The sequence below is a fragment of the Centruroides sculpturatus genome, unplaced genomic scaffold (genome assembly GCF_000671375.1).
Source record: "Centruroides sculpturatus isolate CEXI.00-Female unplaced genomic scaffold, Cexi_2.0 scaffold625, whole genome shotgun sequence".
Taxonomy (NCBI): domain Eukaryota; kingdom Metazoa; phylum Arthropoda; class Arachnida; order Scorpiones; family Buthidae; genus Centruroides; species Centruroides sculpturatus.
The window spans coordinates 81171-108040 of record NW_019384830.1 but is presented as its reverse complement, the minus strand read 5'-3'; the positions used below and the strand labels follow the sequence as shown (position 1 = coordinate 108040).

The 26870-nt window shown below is 29.0% G+C and overlaps 1 protein-coding gene across 1 annotated transcript; it reads right to left on the bottom strand.

Moving 5' to 3' along the window:
- Positions 1 to 1487: 1487 nt before the first annotated feature.
- LOC111630088 (pinin-like) lies at positions 1488 to 26840 on the bottom strand. The gene is made up of 9 exons (XM_023374108.1): positions 26662 to 26840; positions 12807 to 12875; positions 10128 to 10193; positions 9655 to 9700; positions 8433 to 8530; positions 8283 to 8358; positions 7824 to 7979; positions 7546 to 7684; positions 1488 to 2603 (listed from the first exon to the last, which is right to left on the bottom strand). Exons 1-9 carry the CDS (start codon positions 26778 to 26780, stop codon positions 2215 to 2217), a joined length of 1158 nt encoding a protein of 385 aa, XP_023229876.1. The 5' UTR covers positions 26781 to 26840; the 3' UTR covers positions 1488 to 2214.
- Positions 26841 to 26870: the final 30 nt, after the last annotated feature.

The following is a 26870-nucleotide window of genomic DNA, read 5'->3' as shown; positions in this document are numbered from 1 at the left end:
TAGAATAATCACCACTTTTATATTCTTTAAATACATTCTTCATAAAAATTTAAAAAAGGGTTTTTTTTTAATTAACCAATACCAAACAATCTTAAAATTAATTGACTACAAAAAAATTTGTAAGTTTTTATTATATCGTTGTCGGGAAACTTTTTAAACTGTTGTAAGATAAAAATTTGATTATTATGTACTTTTTAGAACATGGTTATAAATCTGCTGATGAGGGACGTGTGTGTCCGAAACACAAATGTGTGTATTATGTGTACAGAAACAACAGGTGAAAAATAGTTTTTTTGTTTTTTCTGATTAAGAACTCATACTTGTTGCAAATAACTATCACACCAGTGTAAATGTCCTATTAATTAATAAGATAGGTCTTAGTTGACTATAATAGAATAAAACAAGAGATAAGGATGTAAAGGCAACTAAATTAATAATTCCATTTGCTTTAAGAAAGTTCTATAGTAATTTTTGTTTATTAGAATTAAAATATTGTACATGGAAATGAATAATCAAACTTAAATATTGTAACTGGAAAGAAATTAATGATACCAAGTAAACAATAATTTGAAAACAAGTCAAAATGTACTTTCTCTAGTACAACATTCAGCTTATAAACCTCGTAACTCCACGGTTAAAAGCTGACACAAACCACTTAAGTCCATTATCACAAATAGTAACAAAAAATGACCACTACAATAAGCAAACAACAACTTTTTAGACATATCTTCAAAAATTCATTGCCACAAATGTGGTATCTCCCTCAAAAACCAGTTTTTGATGCCTCCTGTAAAGTAGATAGTTTGGAGATACAAAGTTTGTGAACTAGATTAATGATATCACAAACTCAATGAAAGTACAGTATAGTAGACTCTCACAGTCAAATGACAGCCATGGGGGATTGGTAGATGCTGGAGTAGTTTCTGATTGCTTACTATTAAAAATAGACCTAATACTATACCCCATAAGATACATATCATAAACTCTGTATTGACTTCATATTAATATTGAAAGATGATAATTAAAACAAATAAAGACAAATTTAACTTAATGAAATACAGTTTTGTGAATGCAGTATGCAATTTTACTTAAATGGCAGTGGGAGACAAACACATGGACATGAAGTGTGAACTTACTCAAAGTGTGACATGTCAAGCTTAAACTTACATTTCTGCTAGAAAATTGATAATATTTTAATTTTTATTTAAAGTATTATTTCTTCATTTTTTTTTGCCAGTTAATGGAGAGTGTACTGTATTTGGCTTTAACTCTGTTTTGAATGCCAAAATGTTTTAAAAATTTGAAGAAAAGTAATCTTAGTAACTAAATCTGTAAAAATATATTTAACTCATAAAACAAAAACAAAAAATTATTATTAACTAAGAAGTAAATATACTTCAAGTTGATTTTTTTTACTATGATATTAACTATAAATCTGTATGTTTTAATGAAATTGTAATATAATATAATGATAAAATATAAAGTAAAATTAATATTTTTTTTGTTTATTGGATTGATATTACAACACAGTTACACTGTACATGCAGCTTATGCTGCAAAAAAGAGACATTCTATAAAATTGCCATTATTAAAAAACAAGTTCCTGATTGACAAGCAGTTCTTGCAAAACTTATTTTGGTGGTAATTATCTTTATCCAGACCAGGAACCATACAAATGAATTAATATACATTGTAATAACTGAAAATTTCAGGAGAATTTGACAATAGCATCAAAATATATTTTAATGCAACAAAAATTTTTTTAAACTAAAAATTTTTAATTCACTAAAAGTATGAGAAAAAATAAAATGTTGAAATGAAACTAATATTTTGCAGTGTCAGGGATTCGTTGTCTTTTTTAGTTACATGATTTAAACACTTCGATTTGTCATTGTATGCTTTAGCTGAGACTTCTTTAATCTGCAATTGCATTTTACATTATTTTGATGCATGATAAAATATTTGCTTTTTTAAACAACAGTCACAAGTAACTGATTGGTGATAAAGGAATAATCTTTAACATTAAATATACATTTTATTTTCCATTGATATAATAAAATATCATCTTATTCCAGTAGAAAATGGATTGAAATATACTTTCATAACTAGAAAATACAGTTTGCACATTAAGAAATACCTACAACAGCTGGAAAGAATTGCTTGCCTTCAGACTTTTTGTGTGATTTTTGATATTTTACTTTACCTGAAATTGTACTAGTCATATATTGGTTCAAATTCCTGATCACCTAGAGATCCAATCTTCTCTTCACCAACTTCTTTTTCTCCATTTTCTGTTTCAGCTGACTGTTCTGACTGTTCTTGAATGACTGGGGTGACTGGAGTTTTTTCTTCAGAATTTTGAACTTCGACCTCAATCCTCTCTGCTGGTTCTGTCGTTTTGGTTTCTTCGCTTACAGTTACCTCTTCTTTCATTTCTACTTCTGGATTTTCTTCAATAACAATCTCTGCAGGGCCCCTATTTTCTTTATCAACACAAGTTTCTGCTTGGTCTAATTCTTCATCTTCTAATGCTTCTTTCTTATAAAGTTCATCAATTTCTTTCAGTTCCTCTTCAATCTTAGCCCTCTGACTCTTTATGGCAGCTGTAATAAGATTTAAAAAGCATGCTAAATAGAAAGAACTAATAATTTTAAAAATAAGCTAATCTGCAAATGTTTCTCTTGTAATGTTTTTATAATTCATATTAAAAATATAGAACATGTAAAATCTTAATATTTTAAATAGAATAAATGCAACATCAATCACAAAGTAATAAAAATATAAAATGTTCAACTAAGACATCACTTTCTAAAAACATTATTCAGTAAAATATGCATTTTAAGTTTTCCTCAGCTTAAAGATAAAAAAGTCAATAAATTTTATTTATTGACTTTTACTTTTCCCAGCTGTTATGTATACATAACAATGGAAAGTATTGGAATCATGTCAAGTTTGACTCTCCAGGTTTTTTGCAGGACATTCAGGAGGTCTCAAAATCTTCATGTTTTGAGACCTCCTGAATTCAAAAGAGTAAAAGAGAATGGGGGGGAAATCTGTAGATGTGTGTGTGTTGATGTCAATTTTGTTTAATGCATGGTGTGATTAGAATATAATGAAACTGTGATCACCTGCACGCAACAGTTGGATGTGGGTGGAAGTGAGTGGGTGAGTAAACGACCTTGAACAAATTAGAACAAGCACAGTGTCTTAACTTGCTACTGCTATTAGATTGCTGTCACTGCCTGCTGCGAGTAGACATGTTTTTAGCTCATGTTGAAAAAATGGCCAGCTTGAAAGAGGAGCAGTGTTCAACCTGAAATTTTTGGTAAAATTGAAAGAAAAAAAAAAAAGCTGCCACTGAATCTTTGCACCTGCTACATGAAGCATACAGAGATACATCTTTCTCATGCATGTGTGTTTGAATGGCACAGATTTTCTGAGGGCCAATAGGATGTGAAAGATGATGAACATTCTGGACAGCCTAGCACATCAAAAACCGAGAAAAAAGTGGAACAAATTGTTCAAAGTGATCAAAAACTAAGCATAAGAATGATTGCAGACATGGCACACACGAATAAGGAGAGTGTGAGGCAGATTTTGCATGAAAAACTGAACATGAAAAAGGTGTGCTAAGGTTGTTACATGGCTGCTATACCCAGAGCAGAAAAAGAACCGCAAGCAAATTTGTTCCGACATTTTGGCTCAAATTGAAGGTATGCTGAACTTTCTGGACATCATCATAACTTGTGATAAAACTTGGATATTTCAGTACAATCCTGAAACAAAGTGTCAATCCATGCACTGGAAGACACCACAGTCACCAAGGATGAAAAAAGTGCAACAAAGCAAGTCCAAGTTCAAGGCCATGCTCGTTGTGTTCTTCAACATTAAGAGTGTAATTTTGGAACACTGGGTTCCAGAAGGCACAACAGTGAACCAATATTACTACAAAGAAGTTCTGGAATCTTTTCAGGAAAGGGTCAGAAGAAAGTGGTGACACTTGTAGCAAAATGGTTTCATCCTCCATCAAGACAATGCACCAGCCCGTTCTGCTCTGTCAGTGAAGCAGTGTTTGGCCAAGAAGGGAGTCACACTATTTCAATATCCACCGTGTTCCGTGTGACTTTTACCTTTTCCCTAAAGTCAAGTCTGCTCAGAAGGGACACTGTTTTGATTCGGCTTCTGCTGTCAAGGAAAAAATGACAGCTTCTGCATAACTTTACAGAAAATGACCTGCAGCACTGTTATGATCAATGGAAGTTATGAATGCAGCAGTGTGTGGAAGCAGAAGGATCACACTAAAGGGAAACACAACTAAAGTGAATATACTACTCAAGGATTAAAGTTTCAGCTTCAGTCTCGTTATTTTCTAGCCACACCTCACATCTCAGAATGGGGTAAAAGTTAAGAAATGAAATTTGTACAGTAGCTTGTTTATAAGGGACATCAATGCTAAGAAATTCCGGGGGTTAAAGGTCAAGGGGATGAGAAAATAGAGGGATGTCATGTGTCGTATCTCAAGAGAGGTCAGACTTAATGATGATACTATTTGTTATTAGTGTTTACAATATTTTTTTTTTTTTTTTTTTTTTTTATGAAACTTGTCACTGCCTTCAAAATTAAGCCTTTTGCCATTTTATAATAATTAAAAATATAAAAATTTTTTTGCAACAAAATCTCAGATGGTATCATTCACAGTTTTATTTATTATAGTTAAAAATATACTGTAAAAGTTATTTTTAACAGCCAGAAAATTTGTGCAACTTGTTTCTGGATTTTTTATTCATTATTATTATTTTATTCATCTTTCTTTGAGCTGGGCATTCAAGAGTGGTCCAACACTGGTGCTGGATCATAGCTAATAATGGAGAATACTATTTTGATTAATTAAAGCTTTGTATCATTTTTAAATAAAATCACTTTTTCTACACCCTAATTTTTGGAAATGACTTTTTGATTTTCCTGATAGCAACAACTTATTTTGGACAATAAGCATTACCTTCGATTTTTTTCTGAGAGTCTTTGTGACGTTTCTCAGATTCTGGTGTATGTTTTGCAGGCAAAAACATAATAGGTGGCTTAGCTTTAGTAAAAATGAAATTCATCATCAACCGTTGCTTTGCTTCCCATTCTTCATGCTGAAAAAAAACATATATATATATTATTATTGAAAATTATACATCAAAAAGTTTTAATATAATTGAAACTTTTAAATATACAATATTTAAATTTAAATTTAACCAATATTCATTTCTATAAAATAAGATTAAACAGTACCATTTTTGCTATTTCAATTTTTTGCTCTAATCTTCTGATTTGGGCTTGTTTCTCACGTCTTGCCAAAAATAATTCTTGACGTTCTTTTCTTAATTCTTCTTTTTCTTTCTCTGCTGCAGTTTCTAATTTTTGTTCAATTTCTGCTCTTTTTTGAGCCTGTTATATATATATACATAAAATATATATATTAAACATGAAGATTATATTATTTAACATGTTCATTTTACATTAAAAAAAAAAAAAAANTATTCAGAAAATAATTTTTTATTTTTTTAATTAAAATATAATAAAATTTTGCCACCTGTTATGAGATTTTTTATCATAAAAACTTTCAATATTTTTAATTATTATCAAATATAAAAAAGCATAATTTTGAGGATAATGATTAGTTTCATAAAAATTTGTAAATGCTAATAATGTTTAAAATCTTCATTAAGTCCTACTCCATTTGAGATATGACATGACCCCTTATCTTCCCATCCCCTCAACCTTTCACCGACCAAATTTAATAGCATTAATGTGCTTTATACACAAGTTGTTGTACCAAATTTCATTTCTTAATCTTTATCCTATCCAGACATAATAAACAAAATAGATACCAACACACACAATATTTTTTGCCTTTTCTTTTTTCTTTTACCTTTTTGGGTTTAGGTGGTCTCAAAATGTGGAGATTTGCAAAAAAACTCACAGGATCAAATTTGACACAGTTCCAATACATTCCCTTGTTATATATACATAACAGCTAGGAAAGTAAAATGTAAAATGACAAAAACTTGGTACATAATGAAAGAATTCAACACAGTACTGCTTAAGTAATTCAACATGTAAAAAGAACAGTGTTTATGTTCTTTATATAAGGATTAATACTATAATTGATGATAAATTTATCTTGGTTGTCCTGAACTAATAATAGTAAAATATCATTAAAAAATCCAGTCTCGCTCTTGTGTGGTAAGAAAGCACATTAATTAAGTTATAGCTTTGCCAGCTAATATTTAATAATAGTAAAATATACCTTAGAGTAAATTTTACTATTTTTTCATGTATCAATATTAAGCAGTAGTGTGTTGCATGTGTACCATAATATTTGTGTAATGAAATGCTACTTTATTATATACATATAGTTCCAGTAGACTGAAAACATTATTATTTTCTGCTACTGAATTCAAACATTTATTAAATTTAATGCTTATTAAATGCAGTATTATTTTTTATAATTTTGTCCTAAATAATAATAGAACTTTTATACGTATGTGATAAAAACAATATACACAGCAATATAAAAACAGTCACAATATCTTAACTTTCTAGGAAGTATATTCACAGAACCATAATCACCAAACAAACAACAACTTTATTTACTCAGATGCATTTGGAAATTACAATATTTCCCTCCTCAGTGGGTTTTCTTCCATACAAGTAAAAACAAGGAACAAACAATTTTCTGATATTCTTTCAATTTCAATGTTCCAATCATTTAAGTTCTTTCATACTTTATAACCATTTCCATCTGTATTCCTTTGAGGAGGGAAATACTGTAATTTCCAAAATGCATCTGAGTAAAATAAAATTGTTGATTGTTTGACAATTAGATGCCTACAGATGTGATAATTCCTAGAAAATTATGGTATTTTCTATGGATTTTTGTTTCAAGATCTATATATAGAAAAAGTTTCTCAATACCCAAACTGAATCAATTTCTTATTAATTTACACAAAAATGAATACTAATAACAAATATTAATGTTGACTTATACTGTAATGTAATGATATAAAATTGTTTAAATATTTGAAACAATATTCTTTGAAAACTATTTTTATTTACCTTTGTTGTTGTATCATCATCATCGCCACTATCTTCTTGGTTCTTCTGTAGATCTTCAGTTTGAACCCCTAATCTATAAATTTTCATAAATTAATATAAAAATTTTTTTGCAACAAAATCTCAGATGGTATCATTCACAGTTTTATTTATTATAGTTAAAAATATACTGTAAAAGTTATTTTTAACAGCCAGAAAATTTGTGCAACTTGTTTCTGGATTTTTTATTCATTATTATTATTTTATTCATCTTTCTTTGAGCTGGGCATTCAAGAGTGGTCCAACACTGGTGCTGGATCATAGCTAATAATGGAGAATACTATTTTGATTAATTAAAGCTTTGTATCATTTTTAAATAAAATCACTTTTTCTACACCCTAATTTTTGGAAATGACTTTTTGATTTTCCTGATAGCAACAACTTATTTTGGACAATAAGCATTACCTTCGATTTTTTTCTGAGAGTCTTTGTGACGTTTCTCAGATTCTGGTGTATGTTTTGCAGGCAAAAACATAATAGGTGGCTTAGCTTTAGTAAAAATGAAATTCATCATCAACCGTTGCTTTGCTTCCCATTCTTCATGCTGAAAAAAAACATATATATATATTATTATTGAAAATTATACATCAAAAAGTTTTAATATAATTGAAACTTTTAAATATACAATATTTAAATTTAAATTTAACCAATATTCATTTCTATAAAATAAGATTAAACAGTACCATTTTTGCTATTTCAATTTTTTGCTCTAATCTTCTGATTTGGGCTTGTTTCTCACGTCTTGCCAAAAATAATTCTTGACGTTCTTTTCTTAATTCTTCTTTTTCTTTCTCTGCTGCAGTTTCTAATTTTTGTTCAATTTCTGCTCTTTTTTGAGCCTGTTATATATATATACATAAAATATATATATTAAACATGAAGATTATATTATTTAACATGTTCATTTTACATTAAAAAAAAAAAAAAAGTTGTAAACAATATATTATGGCTTATCATACACTAGCATCCAAATATTTAAAATAATTCAATGTTTTAAATATTTGGTTAATGATGTATAATGTTTACAACTATTTTGTATTACATAAAAACAAATATGTTAAATAGTATTAATGTAAAGGAAAAGGAGCAGAGTTATTAATAATAATAAAAATTATAAATCATTTTTATTATTTCATAATTACCTGTTCTTTTCTTTGACTTTCTTCATGCTGAAACTTTTGTAATGTTCCCAAAATCATTCCAAACATTCGTCTATTTCTGTAATTAATACAAAATCTTTTAGATAATATATCTTAATTTATATATTGTTTACTCATCAGTATAATAACTACCTTTCCATATTTTTCTTGTCACCTTTTTGTTCTTCTATTGTTTCCTTCCTTGTACGAATTTCTTTTGTTGTGGCCACTACTGAAGACTGAATAGTTGGCTAAAAAAATGCAGTGCATACAACTTTGAAAATTTAATAAAGACATTTTTTCTATATATTTTAAATTTGTAAAGATTCAGTTAACAGTATGATATAATTTAAGGAAATACTAAACTGTATTGCAATTTTATTCAAAATTATTATTATTATTAAAAAAATATTCTAATATATATCATCTAATTTTTGTATTGCATATTTTACACACAAGTTCTGTATATGAATGTGTTTAGAATGTTTTAAGTTTTTTTATTGATTAATTTTTTATGTGATAACTGAAATTATATATAAGCCATATATAATTTTTACTTAACTTAATAATATTTGTATCATGATTATTAATGCTAAATCACAGTCTAATGTTTCAGAAAAACATAGTTTGACAATGATTTTTAGTCTAGAATTTAAAACATTATTTATTATTTAAATATTCTACTTCTTGTTATAACTTTTAATTATAAACATCAAATATTTATTATGCAATTTCTGAAGCAAAAATTCTTACAAAAAATAAATAAATAAATACTGAAAATAATAATAGAACTTTTATACGTATGTGATAAAAACAATATACACAGCAATATAAAAACAGTCACAATATCTTAACTTTCTAGGAAGTATATTCACAGAACCATAATCACCAAACAAACAACAACTTTATTTACTCAGATGCATTTGGAAATTACAATATTTCCCTCCTCAGTGGGTTTTCTTCCATACAAGTAAAAACAAGGAACAAACAATTTTCTGATATTCTTTCAATTTCAATGTTCCAATCATTTAAGTTCTTTCATACTTTATAACCATTTCCATCTGTATTCCTTTGAGGAGGGAAATACTGTAATTTCCAAAATGCATCTGAGTAAAATAAAATTGTTGATTGTTTGACAATTAGATGCCTACAGATGTGATAATTCCTAGAAAATTATGGTATTTTCTATGGATTTTTGTTTCAAGATCTATATATAGAAAAAGTTTCTCAATACCCAAACTGAATCAATTTCTTATTAATTTACACAAAAATGAATACTAATAACAAATATTAATGTTGACTTATACTGTAATGTAATGATATAAAATTGTTTAAATATTTGAAACAATATTCTTTGAAAACTATTTTTATTTACCTTTGTTGTTGTATCATCATCATNACTTGTTTTTCTATCAATTTTTCTTAAAAGATCATTATGAAATGCATTACATTATTTCAAATTTATATAATTAAGTAAAAATATTCATCTATATTTCACAAAATCTTTTTGTAGTTTTCTTATTTTTCTTATTACTCAATACATTGGATACCTGAATAATAGATAATGTGATCAAAGAATAATACTGATTTTCAGTCATCATTATCATCAGTTTTCTATTTTTAGATTATAGGTTCAATAGGAAAACAGAAAATGAAAAGTTTTAAAATAACTTTTTATTATAAATAAAAGATTTTATAAACCATAATTAAGCATAACATGATCTATTTTTCATATTAATCCACTACAAATTTTTAATAATTCTGTGAATTTTATAAATAATATTGTTAAAGTAATTAAATTATTTCTCATTAAAAATTTTTTTATCAGCATTTATATATAAAATTTACCTGCTAAATGCACTTCCAAGAAGTCTTCTTTTGGGTTTTGAAATATCGGTATTGGCATTCTGCCATCTAAAAAGAACAATAATTTTAATTCTAAGTAATTTTAATAAATAATTTATATATATATATAAAAGCCATTCTAAAATTAAATAATAAATCAGATACTATAATCCTTCTTAATTAACTAAAAATTAAATATAATTTAATTTCAAAAATATTAAAAAAAAATTAAAACTACAAAATTGCTAAGGCAATATACCAAAATAAATTTTTCTACTCCTCCTCCATGGATACTAAGAGATCCTTTTAATTTAACAAACCCATCTCACACTTAGTCAAGCTCACAATGAATATACTTTGTGATCTCGTCCAACATACTGTATCTGGATGACAACACCTATGAAAATTTATAATTCAAATTTCTCCATGCAACAGGCTGACACAGGCATACAATTAAAATAAAGTATGTTGCAACTCCAGGGAAAGATCATACAATGATCAGAAAGAACATATTAAAAAATGTTTGATATAAAATGAATAAAATCAGAGTAGAAAATTTGGTTAATGTTACCTATGGTTCCAAGAGGGCAGCGCTTCCTGTAATCTCAAATTGGTGAGTTGTGCGGTAATAAAGATAGAGGGAGCTGACTGATTATGTAGTGACAAAATATGGAAATATGATAAACACGATATATTAAGAGATTGCAAATATGCAAATTTTTAAGGGAACGCTGTGTCAATCGTAATTTGACTAGGATTTATGCAAATTTTACGGGTGTAAGTCGAATTCGACTGTGTTGCATTATAGGATTATTGGATTTTTTGAAACCTTTCATATAATTTTTTTTGGATTTATTTGATAAATTGGTAAATACATTTTTATAAACTATAGTATTCAATTATAGTTTTTAAATATAATCTTAAAAAATTGCAATATTTATTCATTCTAGATTGTTGTTAATAACTTGAAAATGAGTTTAGTAGACTTAAATTCTGATGTGTTTTGGTCATGTTGTACTACTCGCAAATTCTAGCAGCTAATGGAAAATGAATCTTTGGAATTTGGGTTGGAACATGATATTGATAATGCATTTAAATTTGCAGTGAAATCAGGAATTCAACAAATAAAATCAGTATGTAAATTGTGTGCTAATACATGTAAATTATACTATCGAAGTGACCGAAAATCTTATTTTTTAAGATATAGTAAATGTGGAACTAAGTATTCAGCATTTGAAGGAACATTTAAGAGCAAATTTGGTAATATTTCTTGGGGGTGTCTTCTGTCATTCATTTGGCACTATCTTTGTCTCGAATGTACTGCTACTAATTCTGCTTTTGTGGCAGGTATATCTAAAAAGGCAAATGTCAATTGGTCAAATCATATAAGATTAGTTATGCTTATAGTATTGAATAATATGACTTCATTTAAAATAGGAGGTCCAAACAAAACTGTTGAAATAGATGAAACTGTTATATGCAAACAAAAATATGAAAAAGGCTGTATATTGAAATCAACTAAATGGGTTGTAGGAGGAATCTGTCGGGAGGATAAAAATTGCTTTATTTGTCATGTTAACAATAGATCGGAAAATATTTTAAATTGGGTAGTGTATAAATAGGTAAAATCTGGAAGTGTAATAATAACTGACAAATAGAGAGGTTATAATCATATAGACAATATTGAAGGATTAATTATTAAACATAAAACAGTGAATCATTCCAAAAATTCTGTGAACCCTAAAACAGCAACCATACCCAAAATATCAAAAGGTTATGGGGATATTTAAAAAATAAAAAAACACCTGCCAAAGCATTACACAAATGATCTATCTTATTCTTACTTGTATATGTTTATGTATAAAAAGTTTATGAATTGGCCAAATAGAAATCCAGGAGAAAGATTTCAAATTTTTGCAAAACATTTGTCTATGATATATCCTGGTACTGGAAAAACACAAAAATGGCTTGAACCTGAAACCATTCCGTCTACACCAGTTTCAAATATAAATAAGAATAACACTCAGAAATTGGAGAAGAAAAAGGAAAAGTTAACATCAAAAATGAATACAAAATTAAAGAAAAGTTCGTCTACAATTGTAAAAGAATTGACAAGATCTGTGAAGAAAAGACCTACAACTAGTAAAGAGGAATATAACAATGTCGGAAAGAAATGTAGGAAGGATAAAAAACAGATGGATTAATGTGAGTAATATTTGTTTAATTTAGTTTTGGAGTCATGTGACCTACAATTAAATAACCAGTTACAGCGCAGTCTCATTACTAAGTCAAAATGGCGACTGGAAGCACCGCAGTCTTGGAACCATAGGTAACATTAACCAAAAATTCTTGTCAATGTATCATGCATCATTTATATTTCAAAATAAAACTGAAAATATAATAAACCAGGTGATATAAAAATTTTAAAATTTCCAGTAAATATTTAAAGAATATAAGAAAAAAAAAAAAGTAATTTTCACATATAAGAGCATGCTCTTTGTGAAGAAATATAGTAAGTTTCATTGGATTTGTTGCAGATGAATATAATAATGTCAATAACAACCATCTGTTAAAAACAGAAATGTCAACGTAAAACAAATTTGGTCAAGTGCATTGAATGAGATATGTTCTTTTCTGAGATTTGCTCAAAAGGGAAAATAAAGATACTTGAAAACTACTTACAAAGCAGAAGACACATTATTTTTGGCATCTCCTACAACATTTCCACCAGCTATCCTTTTCACACCAATTCTAAAATAAATATAAATAAATATAAGATTTAATATATTTGTATAATAATACACAATATAAATGTAATTTTTAAATATGAAATAAAAATACATTAAGCAAAATTCTCTTAAAATTTCAAAAATTTAAAATTTTTAAGGCATGTCAATATATCATTTTGGCACTCTGCTGTTTTGTTATCCACGAGAAACATAACAATGCTCACAACTATCACACATACACCACATGACACAAATGCAAATAGCACACATGAAATGCGATTTGCATTAATTATGGAAGCAATGATTTTTAAACTCCATGCTCCAGTATAGACTCTTGGAAAATGGCTTCCTTTTGGGAATTTAATGAAAAAAAAAATGTAATTTTGAATAAAACAAAGTTCAATAAATGACCAAACCTGGATAACAGAACAAATATTAATAAGTCTGTTTCATTACACCATATATTTGCAACTTGCACATTAAAGCACAAGAGACCAACTGCATGTACAGCAGTTCATCTCCTATACTTTAATAGAGAGGTTGCGGCCGAAGTTTTCATCTCTCAAACGTGAACGTCGAGTGCTGCTATCTTGTAAGCGGCGCTCGACGTTCACGTTTTACAGATGAAAACTTTGGCTGCAACCTCTCTAATGTGTAAGTGTACTTTTGAACAAACCATAGAAAACAGCCTCTGTTTGGCTATCAAACAATCAATTCTTTTTGGATAAATACAATATGTTAATGCCATACAGTTTATCAAAACAAACTAATTCTGAGAACTAAACAATAATAACTACATGAACAAATTTAAAATTCTATGCACAGTAGACTAGAACTTATTATACAAAGTTTCCTGATTTTTCTCTTTCTTTAAATTAAATTAAAGAAAGTGCTAGAAAAAAGAAAGAAAGGTGTTGTGAAACTTTGAACAAATTTAACTTTATCAAAGGTAAAAATTGACTTCTTTCCAACAAATTGTCTTTGACTTAAAATTAAAAAAACAATTTTCAACTTACAAAGTCAAAGTTAAGTAACACAGGAAAGATATCTGTAATAGTTAAACAAAAAGAAAATATAAAAAGTTTATACTATACAAAATCTTTCATTTTTACCATTTTTGTTACCTCCCTCCTCATCAAAAGAAAAAGAAATAATTTGCATAAAACTGGAACAAATAGATAAAACACCTATGCTTCCACAAGGCAAATGGCATGTGCATGACATTCGCCTTTGCATCGCTTGGTGCACAAAACAGTCGCAACCTTGTCACATTGCTCATGGATAACAAAACAGAAGAGTGCCATCATTTTAATTAATAAACATTCTTTAAAATATGCAAATCTTTCACTAAAATATCTTAATTAAAACATTTGAAATCAGTGAACCTGATAAATGCATTGTAAATTACATATTTTGTGTGCTGCACAGAATATTAGGGACTCCATCCCTGATTGCTTTCAACAGTGTAATGGAACACAAAACAATTGCTTCATGACATTCACTCTTCACACCTATGTTGCAATTTATAATATTTTTTAAAAACTGATATTAGTTTAGTATATATTGATTAAATAATTTTAAATGTTAAAAAATTTAATAAATATTAAATTTCAATATTTTCTTTTGTCTTATTATTAACTAGCTTACCCGTCGCGCATTGCTGCGATCTCAGAAGAAACGAAATTCAAGCAAACTCGTTATGATAAAATTAAATTTTCATTTTATCATTTTTATTGAAACTTATTATTATTATTCGCTTTCATCGGGAAAACATTTCAAAGTGTTGTTTCAATTCTATTTATTTATTGGAGTGCTCGTGGATACACGATATTTTTTGTTTTTTCGTCTGGTGCGTACACGAATAAATCGGAAGGTTTTCCGACGCGTGAGCCGGCCACATACAGTTGTCCATGCGAGAAGCACGGATTCTCCAAATTTAGCCCACACACTCGCAGCGATTGTCAGAAGCGCGATATTCCCCATTTATATATATATTTTTAAATCCTTTATAATTTTAATTATTTAATTGCTCCTTCCTCTCTTCCTTGGCATGTTGTGAAATTTCTGATAGTTGGATAATAAACCGTTTTATTGTAATTTGTCTTTTTAAATTATTTTGAGTCGATATTAAAATTTGGAAAAGGGGGGTTCCTAGATCGGTAAAATACACGAATTTCTTCCTACAACTTCGGTTGTTGTTCGGGGTACAGTTAAGGTTTTAACGAAGTTCGAGCGAATACATAATTAGCAAAAAAAAGTTGAAATAAAGTGATTAAACAAAAATTATTACAAATATCGTAAATAACAGTTCACAAATGCATATATAGAGATATTTTTTGAAGGGGGGAAATGGTCTTCACAATTTGAAATCGATCGAACACACTGTGCGCGAATGCTCGTGTAAACGCGCGCCATCTATCGTAGGATAAATGTACTTCGCGGGAGTGTATTAAAAAATTAAAAAAACTTTCCAAAGCTTCATGGCAATCGTACTATGCCACAAACCTTCGCCGGAGTATATTAAACAACTTCCCAAAGTTTCACGGCAATCGGATAAACGGTGTGGTAATGCATGAAGGACACACACACACACAGACACACATACATTCATTTTTATATATATAGATAAGACAAAAGAAAATATTGCATTTAAAATAATGCACAGCAAATTAACATCACTGAAAATAGAATAATTTATGCATTATCTACTTATCTAATAACTTAAACTGTTCAGATGCCATGACATTCATCAGATGCTATAAAGTATCAAATGTTAAATTTTGACACCTCACAGCACACAAAGTATTTCAAGATTTCAAAATTTTCTGAAACATACTCATAGTTTTAACACTATTTTATATTCCTTTAAGTCTCTATCTATATAAACACTTCATGCCAGTATGTAAGGCTAATATACAGTAGCTTTAAACATAAGCTATTTTATCAAATAAATAGCCATATTTCTTCATCAGGCTATTAAAACTAAATAATTAGTAAGTTTGGCAGGAGGTAGGCAATTAGGTTGGCATTTCTTGTTAAATACTTATAAATAAATGAATGAATTTAATTTCATTTTATAATATTCTGGAAGAATGCCACTTAGTGTTTTCTCTTCCAGAATATTCTAAAACTAGCAGACCCTGCCACGCCTTGTTGTGGCTCAAAATGTATCTATTATAAATGTATAACACTTCCCCCGTGGGGAAAAATTTTTTCTTAGTGTACATTCTGTTGACGTACCATATTTAAACGCAATCAAAAACGCAAAAACACACATCTAAAATAGTATAATAGAAGCCAAGTTTTTCACAGTAAGCCTTAATCCTGTCTCTCTCCCCCGCGGGGGGAATATCAAAAAATCCCTTCTTAGTGTACATTCTGTTGACGTACCCTATTAAAACGCAATCAAAAACGGAAAAAACCGCATCTAAAATAGTATAAATAGAAGCAGAGTTCTTTACGGTAACCTTTCCCGTAAGGCTTACCGTAAAGAATTGTCCATCCCCCATGTTTAACGGAATAATATACAGCCTATGTCCACCCTGAAGTTCCATTCTAAATATTGGTGAAAGAATTTTTGAAATCGGATGAGTAGTTTCGGAGATTACCTGCTGCATACAAACTAACATACATACATACATACATACATACATACATACATACATACATACAAACATTACCTCTTTATAATATTAGTATAGATTAAATTAAATTTATTTATTTATAATTATTTAACAAGAGACATGGCAGCCTAACCACATATCTCATGCTAAATTACTTAGTAATTATTTAGCCTTTAATAGATTGATAAAGGAATCCAGCTGTTTGATATTTGGAGTAATTATTGTAAGGTTGTATTTATTATAAAGATACTTTATGTAACACATTACATTTCACATATTAAAAATAAACTGCTCTATAGATATTATTAATAATCAGAAAGAATATTTAATGATTTAAAATCTGCTACAAACATAAATGATCCCATATCAACTAAAACTGGAAGAATTACTTTAAATTAAACAAACAAATATATCTGTTATTAATTACTGTGTTATTAATAAATTGTTTTAATTACAAATATATCAAAAATGATTTTTCTTCTTTCAGAACTTAATTTTTAAGTATGAAGGAAAGCATTTGACCTTTTACTGTATAAATAAAATTTGCTTTTCTCTAACTTTAAATATATTTTATGCATGTTCCTATATAGCATTAGTAGCCAGCAAAGCAGCTTATACAAAACATCTGACAATTCAAAGATTTCAAACAAAAGAAATCTAGATATCATCATTGCAAAAATGATAAAAAAAATATGTAATTTCAATCAGATATACTATGACAATTTGTTAATTTGAGATGATAAAATATTTTAGAATATTTAAGTTTCTAGATAGATAATATCTAAGTTTTAGCAATCAAGTCTGAGAGAGCAAACACCTAATTTCTCTCACATTTTCTCTCTTAAATGTATTTCTCTTTTACATCCCAATTTGTCTTACATATAAAACTACAATAGTTTAAAAAATAAAATTGTATATAACAATTTATTACAAAATGATATCCATTTATAGTTCTTGTCTTCAACACTACTTAACTAATAATATTTACAAGATGACTTTCTGACTTAATTGTTGAAAAGTTACACATATTTCTTATTGAGAAAACTACACATTATTATTTAATTCATTGAGGCCAGGGCTGTGGAGTTGGAGTCGGAGTCGTGGAGTTTTGGTGTTTTAGCCGGAGTCGGAGTCGGATTGGTAAGAAAAAGTCGGAGTCAGAGTCGGTAGATTTTTACGCAACTCCACAGCCCTGATTGAGGCTATAACAAATATCACTAATTTTCATTCATATTACTATTGCACTATTGAGAAAATAAATAATAGCAAATCATAATTTCAAAAAAATTTTATTTCAATATATATTTTAAATAGTTGTTTTTAGTAATGGTATTTTATTCCTTAAATTACACTATCAATTGAAAAAAATACATAGATATATATTTTACTTTTCTATCTGTTACAGAATATAACATAAGGAAATTGTACAGTAATCAGTCAAATTTTAACTTTGAGTTTTTAACCCCTTCTAGTTTTTTGCATTTCTCAATGTTTTTACACTTCAGGAGTCCAAAAATATCTAAAAACCCCATACAAAATCCTTTGTTTGTGTTTGTATGTGCTGCACACATCTATTATATCTCAGGACTGAATGAAACAAAACCTTCGAAAATTGACAGGATTATTTCTATATATGAGGATTGGTGCTATTAAATTTTAAGAGAGTGGGGAGATAGAGAGGGGATCATCTTGAGTGGGGTCAGAATTAAATTTTACTTGTTATTTGCATTTACAATTTTTTAAAAACACTCACCACTACCCTCAAAATTAAGCTTTTTGCCTTTTTATAATAATTAGTAATATATTATGCCAAACAACTAACAGATTCTTTCGGGCTATTTATCCATGTTTAAATTAAATTAATTTCTAAATAATTTGTCCTAGAGAGAGGTGTTAGGCACCATCTCTTATTAAATTTAATAATTATAATTAAATTAAATAACTTTTAGAATATTCTGAAAGAAAAGAATCAACCAAGAGCAAGACTCTAGGACAAATTATTCAACAATTAATTACATTTACATGCAGATAAATAGCCCGATGGAATTCAGTAGTTGTTGGTGTAATACAAATTTATTGGGTTTGGGAGATGTTTGTTTATATAATTAGTAACATAAAAATTACTTTTTAATAAAATCCCATAACAGCACCATATACAATTTTAACTTTGTGCTAATGTACCTTAGTGTTTTTAAACTGAAATATTTTTTAAATAAAAAAACTTTTTTTTTCCAGAATAAAGATGATGCAAAAATGCCTTCCATCTATTAATACACCTAGTTGTAAAGGAAAAAAAAAAAAAAAAGAAGACATGGTCTCGGAATACATAACTATAACATAAATAAATTTCTCATAATTCAACAAAATTTTTCCTCTTAAGTTTTGTTATTACTTAAATTTTATATTGTAGTATAACTGAAAATGATTGGACTTCCTAATGGGCCCCTAACCTCCTGTTCAAGTGTTGCTTGCTCGAACTGTCCTGTTCGAGCAAGAACCATTGCCAGCTTCTTTAATTTATTTTTTATACTAAGTGCACATGACAAGAATATGAAAATAAGGTAAAAAGTTTTGATTTAATGCAATTTCAACAGAAGTTCTGAACTTTTTGAAAATTAAGTTTTAAAGATATCACAATTTATCCATTCCTCTTTTAACAAATGTGCTGTTAATAAGTTGTATAATCAGGAAAAAAGTCTTATCTAATCTGTCAATAGATTTTACCCTTAATTGTATCCTCTATCATCTCTAAATATTGACAAAATTTGAAAAAATGATATCCTGATAGGATAATTATGTTTGCTAATTTTCTTTATCAAACAATCAATATCTTAAAATTAGGTTTGCACTCCACAATGTGAAGAATGGTGAATATAAATTTTAAACTATTGTTATATTTTTTTAAAAATTAAGAATAGAATTTTCTAACCAACTCTTAATTTTTATCTATTACTGATACAACAAAGAGTTTTATAAGAATTGATCTTAAAAAAATACACAATACAAAATAATTTTGTTTAAAAAATGAAAAAAACTATAATTTAAAACAATGTTTTTCAACCTTCTTGAATACGCAACCCCTTTACAAGTTAAAAAATTTTGGCGACCCCCCAGGGCCATATTAAAATTATATCAGTGATTTTAAAAACTATGTATTTAATTTTCTTTCTGTTGATTAAAATGAAAATTTCATAAGAATCGACAAGAACTTAACACAGATAAAGTATGAAGCTTCCTTTAGTTATAACATTGGGCACAGGGAGCCGTTGACCTTTTTTTTCTTTTTTTAGGATCAGGATTTTTAGGATGATTGAGACCTGAATATTGATCAAATAACCAATTGTACAGTAAAATAAACAGGTACAGCCTTCTCACTGATATTGTAGTTTTTTTAATGTAGTGTAGGATCTACAAACACTTGTCTTTTTCTTTTACCCGCAACTCCCATGTAAGGCTTCTTGACCTCAGGGGGTTGCGGCCCACAGGTTGAAAAACACTGATTTAAAAAAATACTCTCTTTCAATAAAAAAATTTAACTAAACAGTTGTAGATTAACAATAAAACATCTATTTATTAGCAGATGTACTCTTCTGTTAAAAAAAATAAGAAATTAAAAATAAAAAACTTATCTAGAATTGAATAAAATGTAACAATCATTACATATTTACAAAAGGTGTTCCATGCAACTATTGCAAATTATTACAAAAAATTATTTCTGAAAAAATTTATGTTATAACATTTGTACATAGGAAGAAATGGATATGATAAAACTGTCTGAACTGATAACATCTTTTTCTAGTCACTAAAATGGATAGAAAAACAGCTTAGTGATAATGTATTTTATTCTGTGTAGATGAAATATATCAGAATAATTTTTAATTGTTATATTTTAGCAACAGAATTATATAAATTATATTTAATGTCAATAGATTATTAGTTGAGTTAATTTAAAAAATTGTGTGTTAAAAAAGACTTTCTAAGTAACTTTTGGAAGGTTATAGAAAAAAATATTTCCTTTCAAATAGCAAATTGTCAAAAAAACAAATTATATTCAGTAACATTATTTTATCTAAATATATCAAATTACTTGCCCTGACTGACTGAGTGATTGATTCATCATCGCCCAGAGCAGCCACTGAACCTAGAGGTGAAATTTGGTACACAGGGTATGTCATGAAAACGCACATTAAGAAGGGATTTTTCGAAATTCCCCCACGAGGGGGAGAGGGAGAACATTAAGGCTTAACCCGAAGAATGGCTTCTACTGTACTATTTTAGATACAATTTTTTGTTTCAACTACATTTAGTCTTCATTGAGTACTTAGGTGTATTAAATTGACAACATTTCAGACATTGTTATAAATATTTTTATATATTTCGATTTTTTTAACCAAATGTTCAACCGTTTTAAATTCAAATTTGTTATTGCATATTGGTTCGATTATAGAAGGATTGTAAACATTCCAGAAAATCGATCAATATTGATTCTTAGCGGTAGGTGTTATATAACAATTACTATGGTTGTTGAAATACCAAATATAAATGCGGTTTGCTTGCAAAATCTACACAGGCAAAGTTGTGGGTAACAGCTAATTTATTTATATTCGACTAGATTTTTTCTATTTGATGAAATATTATTTAATTCATTTGTTAAACATCAAAACTATTAATGGATTTATTACAGTAAACTGAATTAGAAATTTTAACTTTTTATTTTCTTCATATATTGAAAAGAAAAAAAAAAGATAGACCAAAGAGTAAACAGAAAAATATGTTTTGATAAAACATATATAATTTTGATTCCAATTATTATGTAGATTTTTGATGTAAAATCAACTTGTACTAAACAAGAACTTTGTTTTTTTCTTCACTACTAGGTGTATAAATAGACACAAGGTATTTTACGTCATCTTTATTATTCTTCCATAGGCCGATAAGCATTTCGGGAAAGGCCCCTCATCCATCAGCATTACATCCGAAATTTTCTTTAGGTTTTGTTGTTACATATATATTTTTTTCATTTAAAATTATGTATTTACAGTTAAAATCGTTAAAATATCATTGCAGTTTAAAATATATTTATGATTTAAATTACTATTACAGTGAAGGTTTCATGGTTCGACATCTAGCATTTTCCAGCCATAATGAAACCTAAAGAAAATTCTGGATGTAATGCCGACAGATGAGAGGCCTTGCCCGAAATGCCTATCATCCTATGGAAGATTAATAAAGATGATGTAAAATGCCTTGTGTCTATTTATACACCTAGTAATGAAGAAAAAAACAAATAATTTCTATTTGTATATCAATTTTAATTGGTGAAAATTTAATTCAAACTCTACTTTAATTATACTTGTTTTTACTTAATTGTACTCCATTTAAAAAATCTATATATATATATAAATGGACGTGTATGTCCCTATATTTCACTTTTCCACCAAAACTACACATCGCACGTGAATGGTATTTGTATGTGGTGGTAGCCCCAAGTCTCCATTCGTGCATAGGGGTGGTTGCGTCTCGATAGCTTAAGGGTGTGGGAGATATGAGGCTGAAAGTGGTTGAAAGTGGCTTTCTATTTCGAATGTTTTGTTCGAATTAAATTCGAACATTGGTTCGATTATAGAACGATTGTAAACTTTCCAGAAACGTTGAAAATAGTTCGTTTGACTAAATGTAAAAATTCTCTAATTAGTCTGGAAACGGGGGACCTAATTCTTGCATTCTGTGAAAACGAGTAAGATTAGCTATAATGTAATTATCTTAATCTTCACTATTGTTACTTTTTGCCCAGCGAAGCGGGTCCTTGCAGCTAGTATATAAATAAAAACTCAATGTTAAAATTGTACATTATTAGTAATGGTAAAGAAGAAATACAAGTAGAAAAAAAAATTTAAGTTTCTTCTATGATCAATAATTAACACACACAAAATCTGGACAAGGACTCATTAAATTTTAGATAAAGTACCAAATTCAAGTAAAAGTGAAAAGACTTACCAAGTCCAAATTTGAGTATTCAGACTTGAAAACCTCTAATCAAAACATATTTTCTTATTGTTGCTCTCACAGCTTTTAAATTGCTATTTACTTGTTGAAAACACAATTTAAATGTAGTTTTGATCAAGATAAAAGATGTTTTGCAACTTAATTCATAATATATTTTATATTCAGCTATTTATAATTTTATATAAACAATTTGAAATTGTAATACTATAACATCAAGACCAACACGATAGTGGAATTGAAATTTTCGTGATAGTATAAAACAATTATGAAATAATGTTGCTAAAGCTAAGACACATTAAATTTAATTTTCTGAATTAAGAAGCTATTTTCAAAAATAAATCTAAATGTGCACAAAGTGAAAAGTTACAAAATATCTAATAACAATATAAAATTCTTAAAATATTGCTTTGTGATCACCAAGCAGTTAAATATAGTTGTTAATAAATAGGTGCTTTGTATGCAGCAACATGTTTGCCTACTGAACACTGGTACAGTAGAGCCTCGGAAACTCGGCACTCCGGATAACTCAGCCACACCCTGGCAGGGCAAAAAAACCCCTAGTTAATTAATTTTCATTATAGACAGCTTTATGCCTCATAAAGTATTTTTCTGGGGTCTGTCTTATCAGATAAATTACTGTACACAGTGTATTCATTAATTTTCATTTTCATGTAGTAAAGGCTCTATGTTTTCATAAAGATCGTACTTTTCCTTTGTTTAAGGGTATTTGGGCAGTTTATTCTCTGTTGTATTCTCAAGTAAACAATACATATACAGTACAGTATTTTCTGAGGAAACACTCATACTTAGTTTTTTTAACTCCATTCCTGATAACCTGGCATTTTCACAAACTCGGCCACCCTTCGGTCCACATTTTTCGAGTTTTCGAGGCTCTACTGTATTTGGTTGCCAATGGCCTGGCCACATGGAGTTTTCTAGATTTTCTTCACACTTGTAACACCTAAATAGGGGCCAGTTTTCCATAAAAGACCTCCTGTGAGGCTTTCTCCCTTAGCAGATCACCCATTTGTTGCATTGCCATACACTACAGTAATATCCTGAATTACGTAACATGCAACTTAAGTAAATTCACAGTTATATAAAATGTAAATTTCAAAAATTGGAAAAATCTGAGTAGAGTAATATGTAATTTTACAAAGAATTATTCTATTTCAAACATTCATTCATTCATACTCTCTCTCTTTTCCTTTCTTTCTTTTGCACTGTACCGATTTATTACTTTATTGCTCTGCTAATCTTGTACAGTACTTTTCAGTCTAATTGTAAGCATGTACACAAGCTTACCAGGCATTCTTCCTCATAAACAATTCTTTTATACAAAAAAATAATAAATAATATATGTACAGTACACATATAATAATAAATACACTATTGCGTTATTAATTATGTAGTTACACTTAAGCAATTTATGAATTTACAAATTCGAGTTATGTAAAGGTCTCCAATCCATATTACTTATGTCACTCAAGATATTACTGTACTAATAAAACTAAGTTTACAGCATGGCAAATAATACACAACAATAATGGTTTGGGTTTTAAAAAATGCAGACCAAAAACAAAAAAGGAATAAATTACAATATATTCTTAAGATGTCTCTGACAGTTCTATAAATTGGAGAATTGATAGACTATTGTTAGTGACATTGCAAAAGCAAGTTTAAGTTTTCTGCTATAGGAAATGTTGATATATGATATGATGCAGTTCTTTTTGGTTAATGGAATGTCAGAAGACTATCGCATTTAACAATTTAGTCCATGCAACTGTGCCAGCTTCAGGTAGCCCACTTGACTGTTTGTAGAGCACTTGATGTTATATAGTTTAAGGGGTGTAGTGACTTGCCCCCACCCGGCCACTGAGATGTGAGCAATAGCAAGCACTGAGGCGTACGTCTACATGCAAAGCATGTAGACATACGCCTCAGTACTTGCTAGGAAAGGCAGTAGACTGATACATGTTAAAAACTGACCTTCGGAGATGAATATCTCACAAAGGGTCAACAATTCTGAGGTTGGTGTAAAACCCCTCATTCAAAGCTTGAATCATACCCATTGCTGTACATATCAGCTAGTATCCTGTTAATTGTAAAGTATCTATGATGCCTATGATTGATTTCAGTTTAAGAATCAAATGTTCTGCAGGAAGCTATGTTTGAGATGCATATTACATTTCTTGACACTTGGGACATTTTTCAAAATGTAAACATGTGATTAATATCATACTACTAACATTTTACCCAATTATATTTTAAATGTAATTTTGAACTTTTCCCACATTGTTTTGTTTAAAATGTTCTATCAAATTTTAGGTACATAGATTTTTCTTATATAAAACATCAGTCAAAAAATATTGTATCAAGAGATGTGTACAGTACATTGCATGAAATTTGGGTAGTAAAAACCAAAAGACATTCTACCAGGAAACATTAGGTGGGAGATTGCATTGTGGGAGATGCTATAGGTACATCTTTCAGAAACATGTTCAAATTTAGCAAATCTCAATAAAAAAAAAACAATAAAATCTGTAATGTATTTTTCTATAAAATAAATCTGTAATTGACAAGATTTAATCACTACCAAAAGCCATTAGTGTCCTCTGATAAAAGATGTCTCTCTGTATGAAGCCAAAAATTCTTTCATGAAGTATTCTGTTACAGTTTTTCTTATGCCACTTCCAGCTAGAAACATATTTTTGAATATACGAGGGGAAACCCCCAAAAAAAAACTGAACTGAGAGCTCGCTGCAATTCGTAGACATAGTAGAGAGTTCTCCGGTTACATGGGGTTAGTAGAGACCTTCACGAAACAGCTGTGCAAATGGAGTCAGTTTGTAGGTTTATGTTTGAGCATAGTGTTGTGTTTCTCTTACTGTTATTTTGTTCTGCCTGAGAAGTTCTGGGTGTCCTTCAACATCTCAAAACGATGAAAACGTTGAAAAAATCCACCAAAAATATGTTAAGACATCTGTGAGAGGATGTGCGAAGGAAACGCCCGGAACTTTGGCGATCAGGTGACTAGTTCATTCATCATGACAACGCCCCCACACACACAGCCTTACAAGTGACCCACTATTTGGCCTCTTGGGGATGGCCTGTCATTCCCTACCCTCTGTATTCACCAGACCTAGTCCCCATGCAACTTTTTTCTGTTTCCGAGAATGAAAAAAAATCTAAAAGGGAAGTGTTTTGATGATGTGGAGGCGATAAAAACAGCTTCGCTAAGGACACTGGACGATATCAAGGTTGAAGAGTTCCAAAGATGCTTCAAACAGTGGGGAAAAAGACTTGACAAGTGCATCGCATCTAATGGAGAGTATTTTGAAGGTGACTGAAGGAATTTTGTAAAAAAGTTAATAAATAAAGTTTTTATACAAAAAAATCCGATTTTTTTGGGTCCCCCCACATATTTCCTAGCTGGAAGTTGTTTTTTTAAATTCCTCTCACATGTTCACTGAAAAAATTCTTGTAATCTATATAAAGTACATGTCAAAAAGCTATTTTTCCAGAGATTTTGTATGATATGGTACCAATCACTTGCCCCATCATTATACAATATATAAATATCCTTGCTTTGGCAATATATCTCACTTTGTATTTTTGTCACCTCTGATAAAAAAACACATATATATCAAATGTTGTTTTATGATACTGTTCTTATTTTTTACTGCCAACATTTCTTAGTTTAAAATTACAGAAGAGTTTTGGGACTATCTCATAATCACTTCTGAACCCTTGTTTCCTTTCGTTTTGTTTATTCATACAAAGATGGCTTGCAACTCTTGCAGCATGCTGATGACATCTAGTGAGATAAATGCTTAACCTACATTCTAATGTCTTCTCCGAATACATGGTGTTTTATATTTTTAATTAATTAAAATTTTATATTCATTTTGTACAGTTATGGCCTGGGAGTAACATGAAAAATCCCACGTGAGGATAATTGTTACAATGATAACTTGTAACATATTTAACTGTTATGCTTATTCTAGACAAATAATGTATATATATGTATGTGTGTAATGCATTACATGAAAATTTTAAGTAATTTTATCCCTATTTGTTTACTCTGGAAGAAGTGAGAACACGAGACAGACGACACCGTTCAACTGTTTTCTTTAAATATCCGTTTAAAACATCTGTATATATTAAACACCCTCGCACCTGAACTCTCCGGGATTTCTTCCTGTAAGTCTTTTTATGTTTTCATCGACATTCTTCAAACTATTTTGTGCTTCTTCGAATTCTTCTTTCAACGAAGCATATACAGTCAACGCCGCCATCTTGCACTATTGTTTCAACTTTAGCGACCTCTAGCGAACGATCGCTGCATTACACGGTATAAATAAAACACGCTTGTTCGTTAAAATTAA